Source organism: Melozone crissalis, unplaced genomic scaffold (assembly GCF_028551555.1).
Source record: "Melozone crissalis strain CALT ecotype California unplaced genomic scaffold, PUWL_Pcris_2 ptg000005l_1, whole genome shotgun sequence".
In the NCBI taxonomy this organism is placed as follows: domain Eukaryota; kingdom Metazoa; phylum Chordata; class Aves; order Passeriformes; family Passerellidae; genus Melozone; species Melozone crissalis.
In genome coordinates this window covers 45,712,984-45,730,758 of record NW_026535783.1, presented here as the reverse complement: position 1 = coordinate 45,730,758, position 17,775 = coordinate 45,712,984, and the positions used below count along the sequence as shown (strand labels likewise).

Genomic DNA, 17,775 nt, shown 5'->3' with positions numbered 1-17,775 from the left:
TCCAAAGGTAATGTTTATCTGTCACTTGCCTAAAGTTCAGTCCTTTCATAAGTACTGTATCCTGGTGAATGAAATGGAAATAACTTTTGCTTTTAGTCAGTCTTAATGTAGAAATGGAAATCAGAGGAAATGCTGACTTTATGTGTATAGCTTTCTTGCTTTTTTTCTCTGTTGAAGTTTTCAAAGAATGAGCAGGATTATAGTCCTGTTGTTAAACTGCTGATAGTGAGAACTAGAAAATCCAAGTGCTCTTCCTCTGTATTCGCAGTGTGAGTGGGAAGTGAATAATTGGTTGTCATGGTTTAATGTAGTTTAGTTCTTAGTTAAGGGAAAAAAAAATCATCAGCTATGGAAGTGATTCCCTGTAAGGACCTTAGGAGCTTCCTTTGGACCTGGCAGAACCAATCAGCTGGCTGGTTTTGAATATTGACACCCCGTTAAACCACTTAAGAGAGCTCAATATGCCTTTGTGAAATCACACTTAAAGATCAACAAGCCCTGGGAAAAACTCTCTTGCTTCCGGCCTTCGAACAGGTTACTGGATGCTGGCCGGGCCGGGCCCTGCTCTGCTGTGGGGCCCATGCGGCCTGGCTGGGGTGGGCCCTGCTCTGCTGCAGCACTGGCCTGGCTGGCACCTGCACATGGCCAGGTTGGCCCACAGCATGGCTCAGCTGAGATTCTGCTACTACTGCTGAGTTCCAACCATGGCTGGTGGGCCAGGCCCACTCTGCTCAGCTTCAGGTGGAGCCCAGCTAGTCTCTGCTCCAGCCATGAGCTGCCCAGCCATCCTTCTGGCACTGCAGAAAATCATGCAGCTGAGAACAGAGGTGGCTCTGCAGCCCTGTGCAGACAAGCAGCCCCACAGCTGTAATTGAACGTGGCAGGGGCCAGGAAACAGCCATGCCGCCAGAATGGCTGCTGACTGGCAGAGGTCACATAACCATCTATAGGCCAGGGTGAGATATTAACTCTTTTAGTGCACAGATTGAACTTGAAGTCATCAATCCTCTCCCAAGTGAGAGAAAAAGGAGAGGGTGGAGACGCATAAAGAAAATAACATGGAGTCACCAAGGTCAGTGAAGGAGTCAAATCCCACGTGGGGGGAGAATGAGGAGATGCCTTAGTCTTGGGCTGAAATTCTCTTGTAAGGCTATGGTGAAGATATAATTGATAAAACAGACTTTTTTTTCCCTGTAACTCATGGAATGCATTTGGGAGGATGTAGTGTTCTAACTACAGCCATGAGCAGGAGCACCAGTGTTGAAGCAAGCAGATGTTGAAGTAGCTGGGATCTAATGAGGAGCTTGAACAGAGATATGAGAGAAATGAGAAACCTCACCCCAGGGATGAGAGAAGAAAACCTCTGTTCCCAGAGATAAAAAAACTTTTGGTTCTACACTAGAACAGCTAGAACTTTTAGTTCTATACTAGAACAGCTTATGCTTAAAACTGCACCCCAGTAAACTGAGGAGACCCACGGTGGTAGTTGTGGGAAGACTACCAAACCATGGGAAGAACTTCACAATTGCGGATTTCCGGGTGGCTGCAATTCATGAAAATTAAAAGCATGAGAGAACTATTTCTTGTGGAGAAGTCTCCATGGCATGGCAGGAGAGACTTCTCTCCCTGAGTGAACTGAAGAAAGATTATTTTAAAAGCGGTAAACTGACTGAAAATACCAGATTTGTCTCTTTATGTTGTAAGCAGGAAAAGAAAGAAGAGTTGGGGGAAGGAGAAGTGTTCTGAAGGTTTTTTCTAATTTCTTACTATTTTTTCTTTTAGTTCTGTTAATAAAGTTTTCTTTATACCCTTTAAAGTTTTGAGCCTGCTTTGTTCTCCTCCTAATCCTTATCTTGCAGCAAAAAATGAATAAATTATTCTAATGGGTGCTCTGGCATTTGGCTACTGCTAGACAGTACATTGTTTTTCTCCATTTACTGAATGGAAATAGTGATATTTTATTAAACATGTAGCTTTGTTATTCTGGGTTATGCCTGTGTAATGTAACTCTCTGGACAGAGAATGTGCAGATGGATCTACACAGAAAGATCCTAGATTAACTTGGAAACATGCTGTAGAAGCAGAGGTATGGACTGAACTGTGTGCTTGTCGTTTACAATAGTGTTTGTGCTGGCTAAAGGCTGAGTATTCTCAAAGGAGTAAGGATAAAACATAAGCATTTCTTTTGTGCCTTTTATATTAGCCTGGGCAGACAATTGTAGATAATTTTTTTCTGTTTGAAACCATGTATGTTGAATGTCAGAATTGGTTTTACAGATTATTCTCAACAGTGTATGATTTTTTTTTTAACAGGTAGATTGAAATTGAACCAGAATGGCTGCTGTTACCTCAGATAGTCCTCTAAACCCAAGCTGCAAAATCATGACTTTTAGGCCTTCAATGGATGAATTCAGGGAATTCAACAAATACTTAGCACACATGGAATCACAAGGTGCTCATAGGGCTGGAGTTGCAAAGGTAAACATGTATAACAAAGAAGAAAAATGTTCCTAATACCTGATCTCCCAATACTTGTATTTTGCTGATTACAAACTTGACCTTTTTAATTTTTTTTCCAATTTATTTTCAAGGAGTAGTTAATGATTTGTTACTATTTTAAGAAAGAGCCTTTCAGTGTCTGATATTTCATGCAGACTAATGAAGGTGTTGTGTAGTGTTTTTTCTCTGACTGAAAATTGTTTACAAGTTTACTATAGCAAAAAAGGATCTCTTTCTAAGTAGATTCAAACTATATTTGGTCAAATCAGAACAAAGCAGGGAGTTGATAGTATAAATGATAGTCCTGATATACCAGGTGTTGAACTTGATGTTTTAGGGTTGTGTAAAGCTTTCCTGGAGCAAATACTCCCACTTCATTATGGCGAACATAAAGATGGTAAGGCAGTGTTTGAATGGAAATAGTTTTCTTGTTCTTGTTAGTGAGAACTTCAGGCACACCAACTGCGGCTGTATTGCTCTTTGAACAATGGCACATCCAGGACCTTAGTGCAGGAGTTCCTCCCGTATCAGAGAGGGATTGTCAGAGGTTCAGTCTGACGTAATTTAGTGATACATCATATAATTGTTTATGCTGTGTCCGTTTTGCCCCTTTTCAAACGAGCAGAAACCAGTGCAAATCTAGAATTACCAGCTTAGTTATTTTAAGTACTCTATGGGAGCTGCTATCTCCCATCACTGGGTTTTGAAGCTAATGTTGCATGGTCAAGACATTTAGAATTTGAGTGAAGAGGAACAAAACTTGAAATCCTTGGTTTCCCCCTGCCTGTTCCTGCCTCTTGCTTCCTGTGAAACAAAGCAAAACTGAACTCCTCACTCTTTGAAAACCTTGTGGGTTGTTTTTTTTTTTTTAATTTCAGCTGATAGAGTACATAGGTTATATTCTCAAAATTTTCTCTGCCAAAAGAAGTAGAAATGTGATAAGTAGGCAACAGTGGAAGGCATGTGCTGAATTTTTCCTATGTTCAGCTGTGTTCTGGAATTGTTTGTCTATATGGGGATGATGCATTGCAGTCCTTTAATTTTGAGTAGTGACTTTCATTGTAGTGGTATCTTCTTGCTTGGTTGAACAGCAGTTAAAGCATCTCTTGCTGTTTTCAGTTGGTCAGGTACTCTCAACAAATTACTAGGTTATCTTGAGAATTTTATATTCTGTTTTTCACTATATTTTGATAATATCTCAAAAATTTATAAATGAAAGTTAACCAACTAAGTATTTTTAAAACAAATCTTATCAAGTGAATAATTAATGCTGCAAAAGTTTAAGGGACATTTTCTAAGTTTTTGGTATTAACTTTAAAATAACAGGAAAAAAATCAGTTTTGATAGTAATAGAAAATTGACTTACAGGGAACCTAATTTTTTTTTAAGTCCAGGGTGTACAGTCTCAGGTATGAAAGCAAGAAGAGTAATGACTACCAGAAGAATTATATGTTTTTGCAGAAACAGTAATTTAAGCTCTAAACAGAGAGCACAATCAGGGTAGGCATACCCAACACTTTAGGTTAAATGTGAATGTGTAAAGGGAGAAGACCTGTTACCTGTGTAGAAGAGCGTGTAGAAGAGTGTGTAAATGGGGATGAAATGACTATAAGACTTGCAAATATCGAAGGAAGGAGTATAGGAAATAAAATATTAAAAAAACTGCAACCACGATTGAAGTTCCTAATACTATGTCTGAAACAAGTAATTAAGGTACCAGACAAACAATATCAAACCATTGCCAAAGCAGATAATGTACTGTGGCATCCCTTGAGCAAATTGGCAAAAAAATTGCCATTAGGCTTTTGAAAGTCTGAAATGAACTTAGGGAACAGAAAATCTATTTTAGTCTTACTGTTACAGAGGATTCTATACTTAAAAAAGAAGACAAAGGCTGAAAACAGTAGGACAAATGACAAACAAGGGACACTGATAGATTAGTTGTCTTTAGCAGAGAATGCTGTGTTTAGAAAACTCAAACTGCATTGATAAAGAGCAAAAGAGTTAAATTGATTTGCAGTCACACCGGCAAGTAGAGAATTTCAGAACACTATGCTGAAAATAGATACTGGCAAGTGCAAGAAAAACAACTTACAAATGAGTTGGGGAGTAATAGTTACATAGGAGTAGTAGCCAGTGCCATTCAGAATCAGATCTATGGGAGATTACCAGTATATGAAAGTGGATTTAACAGAAATGTCTGTGTTGATAGCACTCTGCTGTCAGTACTGACGTGCAGTCTTCATGCAGGAGACTGACTGGTATAATAAGACATCCCTATCTAAAACTGTGTGTTTATTGCACTAAACGATACTACACTATCCTAATATGCTTAATATAGTATAGTATGCTTAGTATAGTGTAGTGAGCATACTTAGTATGCTTAGTAATATGCTTAGTAGTGTAGTATGCTTAGATGATTAGCATCTTTGATAAATAAATAAATATGTAAATGGAAAAGTCTTGCCTTAGGTTTTTCCTTTTTCATATTTGAGCATTCAACAATGTGATTGATGAATTTGATCTAGGTTGCTCCCACTGAATAAATCTAACTTGCTTGACTTAGAAGACGCTATTTTTACTAAAGGAAATATGAAGTCTTCAGTGGGACAGGTCAGTGGTAAAACCACAGAGACCTAGTCATTATTTCCAGCTGTTATACTGGCTAGCTGTGTGTTGCTTTGAAAATGATATATTAGCATCTTCAGTCTTTGTCCTTGTCTGTCTTCCCTAGAAAATGCAAATTCTTTGGGGCAGAAAGTTTATTTTTATCTTCTTTTAAAACTTTTTTTTATGTATCAATCCCCACAGAATTCTCTTCTCTAACCAGCACTCCAGTTATAACCGTAATAAACATACTCCAGTTAGCTGGAAGGGATATTTTGAGCCTGTATTCATAAAAATGTTTTTATTGCTTAAAGCGCATTGACCTTGAACTAAATAAGATAATGCAAATTTTGCTTTTCAGTATTCATGTATTTGAGCCAAACCTCTGACTTCATGCTTAATAATCATGAAAATGGAAATCTCTATGCACATATTTGATTTCTATGCATATTTTCTGAATGCATGACTTCTCTGCTTCCAAACTAACATTTCATATTTTGTTAATGTGAGTATAATTTAAATGTTCTGTGAAAGAAATAAGTAGGAATCACAAGATGATTGGATTATTCTTTTTCTCTAAAAGCAAACAACGCTGAAACTTGCTAAATAGTTTTTGTACAGCAGAAGTTCTGTGGACGCTGAGAAGGAAAAGAGGGAATTGCATTTGTGTAAAAACTAGATAAAAACACCTGTTTATGTGTAAAATAAAAACATTAGCTATGGAAGTATGTTAATATTAGATAAATTTCCTTTGGCTTGATGTTTGTCTTTCACTGTGTGCTTTTAGGCCTGATGGTCTTGACTGGATTTCTTATGATTGTTTGAATACATTAACATTAAAATATGCCTATTTGTGATTGTTTTCCAAAGCTAGCAAATGATCTTAAGATCTATCTGTTTTAGAATTTTATAACTTTCGTGGAGAGATGAAATAGTGAAATTTCTAATGGACTCTTATAGATGGAATCCTAAAATGTTTGTAAGAAACCAGTCTAGCTGTGTAGCTTAAGGACTGCCTCATTGTGATCCCTTTATTAGAGAGATACCTCTGCCTGAATTGAGGTGCAAACAAGAGCATATGCTGAAGTCAGAAGTATGGATTTTGTTTAACAGTAAATATGAGAGAGAGAGATAGAAAGAAATAGAAAAGGAGGGGAGAGAAAAGGGGGAGAGAAAAAAAGGGGGAGAGAAAGAGACTGACAGAGAGACAGGTTAAGTAGAAATATCACCACTGTGGTTTCCATCTTCACCACCTTATTCTGGTCTTCTTGGTGGTGAGGGTTGCCCAAAAACCACAGAATTCAGTAGATTAATATACATTTGGACCACGTGTGAATGCCTAGGTAGCTGACCTCAGTGGTGGGGGCGAGTTTGATACTGTCTCTTGCAACAGGCTCTGGATCTGTTGCATCCCTTTCCCTCAGCGAGGACTCTGGGGGTGCTTCAGGGTTTTTGCTGGGTTATGACACCTCCTCAGCTGCCTCTCACATGAATGCCCTGTGGATATGGCCATCCAGGGGTGGGGGTGATTTGCAACTGAGCTAGTTGAGTGTAAGGGAGAATGGGTGTTCACTCACCATTCTCATGGCACTCATGCCCAGAGGTTATGCTACACCCCCAAAACTTTTCCTCCTCTCCACAGGGGAGTGTGAGCAAACCTGGCCTCAGCAGATAGGCCTGTGGGCTATGCTGTGCCCCACCCAAAACCTAACCAGAGCTGATTTTCAGGACAGCTGCTGGGTTTGGCTTTCTTGTGGATGCCTTCTTCTCCCTCTGCCTTGCTTACTTCTCCCTAGACCAGAGATAATTGAACAATCATGTCAGATGAAGTATAGTATCTTATCTTCCTTTAGGTGCTTAAACTCACAGTCCAAGGTTCCAGGCATATTCATGGAAGGGTGGGATCAAGTGGGCACAGTTTCTTTATACAGTTTTACCATAGTGGGGAAGAAGTCCTTGACAACAATGTTTAAGCCTTTAACCTTAAAATTTCAATCTCTCACACCTACCTCTAAATTTTGAAATAATTATTCAAATAATATCATTCACTTGTTGCATGTTTATATGAGCTGTTCTACTTTGTTGTAAGATACTTAAAAAGTTTCCAAGCCACCGTTCATGGAAATTTGATTTGAACTTAGCAGAAGAATGAAAGTAATGAGTGGATCAAAAAACATGTCATTAGGCCTTTGGGCAAGTAGAAGTTCAAAAATGAAACCAAGCCAAAAAATTTCTATATAAAATTTTTTTGTTGCTCTATTTTAGAAGTGATGCATCTAGAGTTATTTATTTTCTGCTGAAATAATATGTGCAAGAAATGTTCAAAATTACTCAGCCTGTTAAAGAATACTGGTATGACTACAGGCTTGTTTGAAATTCTTAATAATTTCTTCTGCTAACACTTCAAAATCTGCTGAGGAGTTTTCATAGACTGTGGGTAGTTCTGTGGTGTTTGAAATAAATGCATTAACTTTACAGCTGGTTAATCTGCACATAGCTTTAATCTTCAATTATGAGGATTAAATAATGTAATTATAAAAGCTAATGTGTTTAAATTAGTGCACATGCTTATTGTAATAGAGCTGTACCCTGTAGTTTTATGGGGAGTAAATTGAACAGATTCGGAAATCTAAAACAGCTCTATTTTTCCATTCTTCATTAAAAAAATAGAGTTATAAATACTGTTTATACCAAATAATGTTTAGACAGCAGGCTGACAGGTTTTTTAGGAACTTTTATTTTAATTGAGGATAAAAGTTTTATATCTTTGAATCTTTAGGTGTGGAAAAGACATCTAAGATCCTTGAGCCCAACTTTTTACTTAGCACCTGCATGTTCACCTCTAAACTATATCTCCAAATGCAACATCCATACATTTTTTTTAACACTAAATGTATATGATGTTATGGATTGCAAACTATTTGTCAGTTATAAGGCTTTCTGATTGGAAAAAATTTATCAACTCTGTTATTATAAATGTGTATTTTTGCACAGTTGCCTAAGAATTGCTTGTGCATTGAGGTTGTGCTTGTGCATTGAGGTGATACTGGGCATGTTCTGAATGGGTTTTTACAGTGTTTAGGTGTACTTACAGTATCAGTTAATGTGAGACAGCTGGTACGCAAATGTTCCTTTGATCATGTGGGCATATTCAACTGTTTCTTCAATTTTTTATTCCAGGATGTTTTGAATTGTTATTGCAACTGTGCCATTCTGTTTTGTTTCCTGTATGTAAAGGTTATCCCACCAAAGGAATGGAAGCCGAGAAAGCATTATGATGATATTGAAGATTTGGTGATTCCTGCTCCAATTCAACAGATGGTCACTGGCCAGTCTGGACTTTTCACACAATACAATATTCAGAAAAAGCCCATGACAGTGAAGGAGTTCAGGGATTTAGCCAACAGTGACAAGTATGTACTCTTGCTTATTAAGACTAATATTTGTCTTCACATGTTGTGGTTTCTTTGAGTTGTGCAAGGCTGCTGGTGATTTCTTTTACTTTTTTCCCTGTCTCTCAAGGTATGGAAGGGTACCACAGTGTAAGTATTGCTTGTGTTTGTTGTTGAAAGCATCTGATGCCTTGGCAGCAAGAAAGCATCCGAAAAACCTGAGACATAATGCTTTCTGTCTACCTTTTTTCCTTTGTCTTCCAGAAGATATAGAAAATAGTGAAGATGATACAGATGTGTGTCTGAGTTTTAATTTAATTACATCTATTAATGTTTAATTGCTAAATACTAGAATGGCCTAACACCATGTAATTCTGAAAACTCCAATATCTTTTATAACCAATCCAGAAGCTTTTGCATTAATCTAAGACAACTCAATGGTACCTAGTGAATGTCAGTGTTATGGTTATGGCAAGATTAATATTATGGAAAGGGGAAAAAAAGTTTGTGAAGGGCTGGGCACTGTACTGCAATGTTTCAAATTGTTGAGCATTCCAAGAAGAGGGAATTGACGGAAGGAATTCTTGCCTGTCATTTTGGCCACATAACAAGAATATATTTTACTTGACTATCTCCTCAAAACTGAGGGGAAGTGGTTTCTGGAATATGAGTCAAAGGATCTTAGAAAGAAAAGATACTTGAATGAGAAAGGTAATACTGCCTTAGTTTGAAGGCAAGTTTCTATTATAGGTTAATTAAGAAATTAGGTATAAGAATAGAAGGTGTTATCAAGATCAAGAAAAACTAGGACATCTAAAGCTTTTAAGGAGGCTGCTTACTGAATGTTCCATGGGAACCCTTTTTGTAGTTCTTGAAATTATTTGTTTAGTAAATATTAGAGATGAGAGTAAATCATATGACCAAATGGTATTTGATGTGATTTTCAATAATATTTTTTCATAGATGTTAAAGTTTACATTTTATTAACCCCCAATAAGTTCAGGTACACTAATTTCTTAAAATAATTGATTAATGTAGAAATGCTGGGAAGTTTTTCATATGTATCATAGTGTTTGTTAAGTTTATTATATTCATAATGGAATATATTTTGGAAATGTGTCTGATTTCAATTTTTATGGTTTTTACTGAAATCAGATGGCAAGTTAATTTTGCATGCAAATGTAGAACAGTTGGGAGGACTTCCTGTCTATTAGCTGTAGGTCTTTATAAGTATTTGTCACTGCTCTTGAGAAAATGTGTCACATAACATTCTATGACACTCTTACAGTAGTCGATATTTCTTGAACTATCAAGTAGCTGAGAGCCTCTGTAGTCCCATAAAAATAATTTTTTTCCTTAAAGTAGATGACTTCTCTGTTAAAGACACTTTTCTTGAGCATTAGGATGTAGCCTATTTCCTTTGGGTAAGACAGAAGGGCCATGAGCATCTAAATTAAATCACAGTTGCCTTTAAAATGATCAAGTGTACTCAGTCTAATGTATTTAATCTTTTATTTGTTTAGACATTTGCAGCTCTCCATTGAACCAAAATGCTTCTCTACTTGACCCCTGGGAAACAGGAACATATCCGCATTCTGTAATCAAGGAGTTCATGTGTGTGTATTACTCAGAGCCCAACAGAAATACAATCTGATTTCTGGAGCTATCATTAGAAATAATAAAACAATTCTGTTGCTGAGAATGCTTTGGTTAAGATGGGTTTAGCTTTGTTTTTTTCTTTTTTTTTTTGGTCTCTGTTCAGAGTTATTACATGATGTAAATGTACTTGGTCTCAGTGTTGTATGTTTGGATTTTCTTTCCAGTTGTTCAGGTGTAGCATACTGGCAATTCTACAATGAAACTGCAGTTTTAGAGTTGCAGTAATAGGGGGAGTATGTTTTCTTTTCTGAAGACTTATATATGGAAATACAGATATCTGACAAAGGATTCTGAGGCACAGCTGTTGATAGATGTTTCTATTGGAAGTGTGTTGTTCTTGTTCGCACAAGATTTTGAAAGGCTACATGAGTAACCTTTCAAAAGTATTTACATAATTATATTTAAGCATGTAAGTGTGTGTTATGTATCTTGTGCTGCTATAAATGAGTAAAAAGAAAAGTCCTCTTAAATATTTCTTTTCTCTGTATTGTAGAAGTTTTTGGTATCAGCTGTTTGAAACACAGCTTTTCTTGAAAGGGTTTTCTGGGGCAGGAAGAAGAAAGTATTGGTTTTGCCTGTGATGGCTGCATGGCTGCGTTAGTTTACATTGTTCTGAGACTAGATTGTACAGGACCTATATCTGAGATTTTGCAGAGCTGGTAGTGAGGTAGGAAAAAAAATAAATACTTGTTAATTGTGTTTTGCATATGTGTCTTTTTTTACATAAGAGAAATAAAAGGGAGGAGCTCAGGCTAAGGATGGTTGGTAAATGGGCTGATTTGCTGCTGGAGACTGAAGCAAATATTGTGTGGGTTGGTGGTTGAGTTTAGTTACTGTAGCTGTCAGGTAGGAGGTTTCCATGATATGGTTAACCATGAAACTAAGAAGTCAGGACAACTGGTAATTCTTCCATTTCAGAGAATTTGAAATGAAGTGACTTCATCTAGAAGGTTCATAGCATAGTCTATTGTCCATGGCATAGAAGCATAGTCCATTGTAGAGGCAGTTGTTGAAAGATGGTGATGAACCTTTGCCTAACTCTTTCTCTGCAGATACCGCACTCCAAGATATGTAGACTATGAAGATCTGGAGCGTAAATACTGGAAGAACTTGACTTTTGTCGCACCTATTTATGGAGCAGATATCAATGGGAGCATTTATGATGAAGTATGCATAGTTTTTTATGAAGTTTATCCCTTCCAGCCCTCTTTCAAAGGTTACTCTACTTAGAGGATACACTCTTGCTTTGTGACTGAGAATCTGTCTTTTGAAGTCTTTGTGTTATTCCTTAAAGCCTCCAAGATTGAAATTAACTCTACATCTGCAAGAGTCAGACAGTTCTGTCCTTAGACAGTAGAATATTGCTGCTCTTCCTGATCATGACTCTTCCCTTTCTTCACTTCAAACTCTCCAGAACTTTGAGATATCTTCCTAATTATTTGTTTATTAATGTTGTAATATGTATGTTTCCTGTGTGTATCTGTGGACACTTAGAGATACTTTAACGAAGTTTTATTTTAAAATTTAAAGATGGAATCTTTTATATCTCTTTACTGAGGAATATTGGTAGCTGTACTTCATGCTTGGAATGTTTGCAGTTTCCTGGAAATGTACTTACTCATATTGTTTACCTCTCAATTAGAAATTAATTTTTCTGGTAACTTTCCAAGATCTCCATGGATGATAAAAGGACAGATCTCATTGTCCAAAGTATTACAGATATCCATTGATATCAATTAGGCTATGTAAGTAAGACAGGAACTAGATTTCTAAAGCATTATTTAAGTAATGAGACTAAGAGAAGATATATTAGCATTTCAGAAAATATTTGAGGATTTAAAAAATACGGGGCAAACATATATTAAAAGAAAGTACCATATGTGAATTTCTTGGGTTATTTCATGTTCTATATATCTGCCTTTTCCAATCATTAGGAAAAAAAAGTATGATTTTGCTGTGGCAGATGGTCTGGGGCTCTCCTGGTGTTTCACAGTTCTTCACGGAAGACAAATTGAAGACTGCCCGGAGATAAATACAGTCAGCCAATATGGCTGAAGGCAGTTCAGTTCTTGCACCGAGTTACGTGATCTTTGAAAGACAGCTAAGAATGTCCAATGGTATGTTGTTTAGAGAAGGCAAACTCAAATTCCCTTGTGTGTCCACATAGCTGCTTTAAGAGATGGTTTAGAAAATAATTGAAGATTCTAATTTGTAATGTTTCTGTGGAGAGACATTCCAGATGGCTGTTGCTTTGTGAAGATCAACACAAGACACAGAAAAAGTGTTTCAAGAAATAGAAGCTTGCCCTTTTTGTTCTCTGATCTTTGTGTCTTTTTTGTTGGTAGATAATGCCTTATGGTATAACTTTTTACAAAGGTATGCTTTTTTTGGATTGTGGTTTTTTTTTGTCTTGAGTATCTTAGTTTACTCTTGCATGAACAACATTTCCAATGAAAAGAGAATGAATGCAGTAATACCCAATTTGAAAGTGCTGATTGGTCAAAGAGAAGGTCAGAGATCTCCTTCTTACAGAATTACACTCTTGGAAAGATGAGGAAGGGAGCTCAAATCAAAGAGGAAAGTGAGAAAAGCAGCATTCAGGGGTCCTAACTCAGATGTTAAGTGCATAGGAGAAGGAAACAAAGCACTAAAGGTTGCAGTGACTGGGGAAGAAAGCAATAAAAGGTAGAATAAAGAAACTTTGATGCCTATAATAAAATGGGTATCATTTAAAAATAAATAACAAAGGAGAAATATTAGTGAAAGGAGTTGACATTAAGGAATGTGACAGATTGAGCACTTAATGTGACAGTCAAGTGTTGGTGTACAACCCACTTGGTGTTTAGAGGACGAGAAGGGATATACTCTGGTACCAAAGTGTCTGTGAGAAAGTTATGGTGCTGCTGATCAGTATGTTGTCTCTCAGAATAATTTTACTGCAGTTGGCCAGCAGATGGTGTACTTGCACAACTAATATTTTTCATGTCGTAGTGCTTGAAGATAATCTTAAGAAGGATCTTTTCTATTTTGTTTGAAATTTGAGATTGTTCTCATGTCTTCATTCAGTTTCCTTCAGGATTGTGTTTATTTGGGAAAAGGAGATGAACACAGCTCATTGACCTTTTGGGCAGCATTCAGGAGAAAGCGTATGGTGAGATTAGTTTGACATGGCAGCTTATTTGCAAGAAACAAAACAAATGCTTGCTTTTTACAAAATACATATTGTAGAAAATAGTGTGTTACAGATGTTACACTTAAGGTAAATATCTGGCAGAATTCCAGGTAAAATCTACTAGGAACCTAAGGAAAATGTGACACCTATGTGTATGTGGGCCATCAAAATTAGTGAGAAATACTGCTGTGCTCTGTAAATCAGTTTAACAGTTCACCGATTACATTTTCTTTTCCACTTGGTGACAATCAATTTTTTATTGAGACATTTGTATTTGAAGCATGATGGAACCTTGATTTTTACTATTTAGATAATTTAAGAAGCATTACTGTAGTTTGTGAAAGCCAGCACCTTGTTGGCATTGTGCCAGAGAAATTATAGCTTTTGTAGTATTTGCTTTTTTAGACCACAGGATGATAAGTTCTAAGGGATTTGGAAGATGGGGCAAAATTTTCTAAAGGCTGTGTTACATGAAACAGAAAAAGACCCCACCAAAAAAGCCCAAAAGACCCCCAAAAATCCAAACCAAAGTGAAAACAAAGAAATAAAGAAACAAAGCTATAAGTGCATGCTTTGAAGTTTTAACAGCTGCCATCAATGGCTCAATTTTATCCCTGTAGTCTTGGATTATTCCAGAATATGTTTAAAATGTCTGAATTATTATTTGGCGGCTTTGTACTCAGATTAAGTCTTTACGAATATGGAAATAATCTATGAAAACAAGTGTTTTTTGCACTCTATAGAGCTTTATAGAAAATAAATTCTATCATTTGAGAAGATTGGAAGATTTGCTGGAAATAGTATTCTGTTATTTGCATTCTAATTGCTGTTACATTTAATGGTACTTTGTAGGAGAGTGTCTGTGATGGTAACTCTAGAAAAGACATGATCCCTATGTGGACTTATCTAGCTACAGGGGAGGGGTGGAAATCTTGGTTTCAAAAGTAGTTCCAAAGAAAAGTGGCCAATTTAAAGTTTATAGTGAGTCATAAAACATGCCTGACTTCAGTGCTGACAATGGCATCTGCTGTTCTGCAGAGAAAAACCATGTTTGGAAGAAGCATGTATAAATACTGTTTTGTGTCTCTCTCACCACTCTCCTCAGCTGCTATCTGAAAGACACACTTTACTTTCATTTTTCTTCTCTTAGTTTTATTTCTCCTAACAGGACAATTCCTAATTTCTACCTTGTCCCATGTATAAGGTGGGGGTATCATATGTATGAGTGCACCCTCAGTCAATTTCCAGAGGATGCCAAATTAGGTGGGATGTTGCTCTGTTGGAGGGCAGGAAGGCTCTGCAGGGGAATCTAGATAGGACGGATCTGTGGGCTAGGGACATCTGCATGAGGCTCAGCAGGGCCCCTTTGTCACCATCCCTGAGCGTATTTAAAAGACCTGTAGGTATGGCGCTTGCGAACATGGTTTAGCCTTGGCAGAGCAAAGTTAATGGTGGTTTTGGATGATATTAAAGGTCTTTTCCAACCTAAATTATTATTTTCCTTCTATTTATTATGTCCTTTTCTGTGATCTACTCATCATTGAGATCAATGTGAGCAGCAATTTAGGTTCTAGTGTGATTTCCAAAGAATCTACTTGCCCACCCTTCAAAAGGGGGCTTAAAAAGCAATGACTAAGAAATGATGAGAAGTAAAAACAATCTAATGAGGGAGATTGTTTGTATTTCCCAGTCTGTGTGTTTATGGTGTTGAGATTTTGTTTGTAGCATTTTTCTTCCTCTTTTTTAATGACTTGCAAGGCACAGTAAAAGCCTGGCAGTAGCTTTATTGTATTCATTGATATGAGTGAATGGTTATGTGGAGAGAGGAGTGGGTTACCAAGCACAAATTTTTCTCAAATGTTTGTTTTGTTCCTTTCACTCTGTCTCTTACTCCTCTTTAGTTTGGGGTTTTTTACAATCAGCCATAAGGGCTCTTCAGTCTTAGTTGTGTGACTGATACCTTGTTCACCAGATTAATATTGAGATGAATCTGTGAGATAATCAAAGGAAAAATTAAACACTGAAAAAGGACTGTGTGTAATAATGTATGCATACAGAAATCATGTTCATGATAGTGTTGACTGGTTTAAGTAAAGTGAAAAGACTAGCATTGTGTCACTTTTATAAGTACTTAAGAATTAATTAAAACATTGTTGCATTTGAAGCTTTTTTTATTCTTATTTGCAAAGAAGTTAGAACTTTCAACTGTGAATTTCACTTTCTACCAATGTGCTGAGATAAACATCAATTTTTTGTTTTTGGGAAAACGATGGGTCAACTCCTTCCAAAGTGTGCAGGTGTTCGGATAAGAAATGCTTGTCAAGTGTCTCACTTTGTCTCCACATTGCATTAAAAGCAGATGCAAAGGCTTTTAAAGAGTAATAAAAACTCTTTATAGTAATGTACAGTAAGTTTGAATCACCTTCAAAATGAATGAACATTGGAATAGTAGTCTTCTATATAAATACTATCTACCTTACAATATTTCTCTAAGGAAGTACAAGGTAAGTGTAAAATGTGTAGCAATGACTGTAATTGGTAAGGTGTTTCAAGCCTGTTTGTTATCTTATAGAAGGAAAACTGCTAAAAAGTAAAAATTTTCTAGGTATTCGATTGTGTGGTACAGTTGTCACTGATGACAGGTATTCTTTAAAGAATTTACCATCAGAAATGTGGATAAATTAGAAATAGTATCTTGATATATTCCTTTGAAATTATTATAATATTCTGGTAGTACTGTGATATTCTGAGGAGAATAAATATTTTGTATTTTCGTAACATTGAATAGATTACAATGTCTACATGTATTTGTAAGAAACTACCAGATATATGTCATGGTCAAATAATATATGTACTGCTGTTCCAACAATTGTTATTAAATATTGCATAACCTGCAAAAATATACTTAAAATTTGAGAAGATGGCTATGTATTGACCTATTAAAAAAAACTTTTACAGCTGGGATCTTCTTAGTGTACATTGCAATTGCTACATCTAAAACTGGTTATACAACTACTGTAAAAATAAGAATCAGTATTTTATGTTAAAATCATATAAGCATTTTACTTAATGTTTTTGAATATTAAAAAAATATCTGTGAGGTAATGTAACATCTTTAATAATAATTTGTAATAATTAATTATAACAGTCTGGGCCTAAATATGAAACTGTTTTATTGTTTTAAGTCTAAGGAATGTAGGAGGAGTTGAAATTAATCAGTGTGATTTTAGTGTTTTGGCCAGTTGCAGTGAACATTTTCTTTTGGGCTAAGAGTACTTGTCCAAAATAGTCTTTAGGAAAAGGAAGTAGCTCATCTGTCTTGAGTGTAGAAGTTGTTACTGTTTGTTCGGTATTTGAAGCAAGTTATTTGTTCTAGGATTGATCTCCATGATAGGAATTGCTTTTGTTTGAGGGTAGATCCACCAGCAGGTTGCTTGTGACTAGTTGTGCTATGATTTGACATAGTGTGCAAGGATGAGATGTATTGTTTAAGAAAAATTCTCTTAGCTATTACTTAATTCTTAGTAGAAAAGTAAGATTTCAAGATGTTAGGGTTACTAGAAGCTTACATGGGTGAAATGTTGCGATGGGACGAATAATGGGTAAAAAAGTCCATGGAATACTGTTAAATAGAAAGATGACACATCTTCTGTCTGAAGAAACCTTCAAGTGCAAATTGCTACAGTACTTACACTGTTTGGCCACTGTCAGAGTAGCTACTTAGGTTAACAGTTGATTTTTCCAAGTATTTCTTGTTTTCTTCTAATCCACTATATGTATCTGTGGTTAAATCATTGCTCTTTGCTGTATTAATATGTTTCTCCAAATAAACTGCAAAGTTGTAAACAGGGATAAATTTCCTCGGATTTAAAAAAAATATTTTTTTAAAATTAATTTGAGGACTTACTACTTAAAAATTATTACTTCAAATTTTTTATTTTACAGCTGTATTAACTTGCTGCTGCCAGTTTTTATATTTGAAAGGTGCAGATTTTACAAGTGTCTACTCTTTTGAGTTCAGATTGGTGTTTTTTCTTTTATTAGGATATAAATTTGGTTTTTTTTTTACTTTTTAAATTTCAAGTGCCTTTTTGTTTCACAAATGCATCATGCCTAAGGCTTCCATTTTAAAAGAAGAAAAAATACTGTTTGAAATTAAATAATTCTATAAACATTGTTACTCATTTGTAAAATTCCAAGTAACTTAGTATTTCTTAATAAATGAAATAGCCAAAGCAGGAGGTTAGAGGTGCTTGTTTAGTGAGAAGTCTCAACTCATACAGAGTTTACCTTCTTGTCTATCAATTCTAGCTGCTTCATAATAACATGCTTGACATAAAAATCTCAGAAAACAGTTCAAAACTGAGAATATTAAATTTTCCTGACTTCTTGCTTTAGCCCGTATTGTTACTATTCCAGCTGTCCAGTTATTAAATATCATCATCT

General features: G+C 36.0%; 1 protein-coding gene across 4 annotated transcripts in view; it reads left to right on the top strand.

Moving 5' to 3' along the window:
- KDM4C (lysine demethylase 4C) overlaps window positions 1–17,775 on the top strand; it is a 259,796-nt gene that overhangs the window by 10,037 nt on the left and 231,984 nt on the right. For 3 of the 4 annotated variants that reach the window (XM_054284529.1, XM_054284547.1, XM_054284555.1), the window contains exons 2-4: window positions 2,314–2,478; window positions 8,344–8,519; window positions 11,210–11,324. In XM_054284529.1, the coding sequence (XP_054140504.1) occupies window positions 2,335–2,478; window positions 8,344–8,519; window positions 11,210–11,324 (435 nt within the window). In that variant the 5' untranslated portion in view covers window positions 2,314–2,334. Of the gene's footprint in view, window positions 1–2,313; window positions 2,479–8,343; window positions 8,520–11,209; window positions 11,325–17,775 lie in introns of those variants that run through there. The other variant, XM_054284538.1, reaches the window with a different exon arrangement.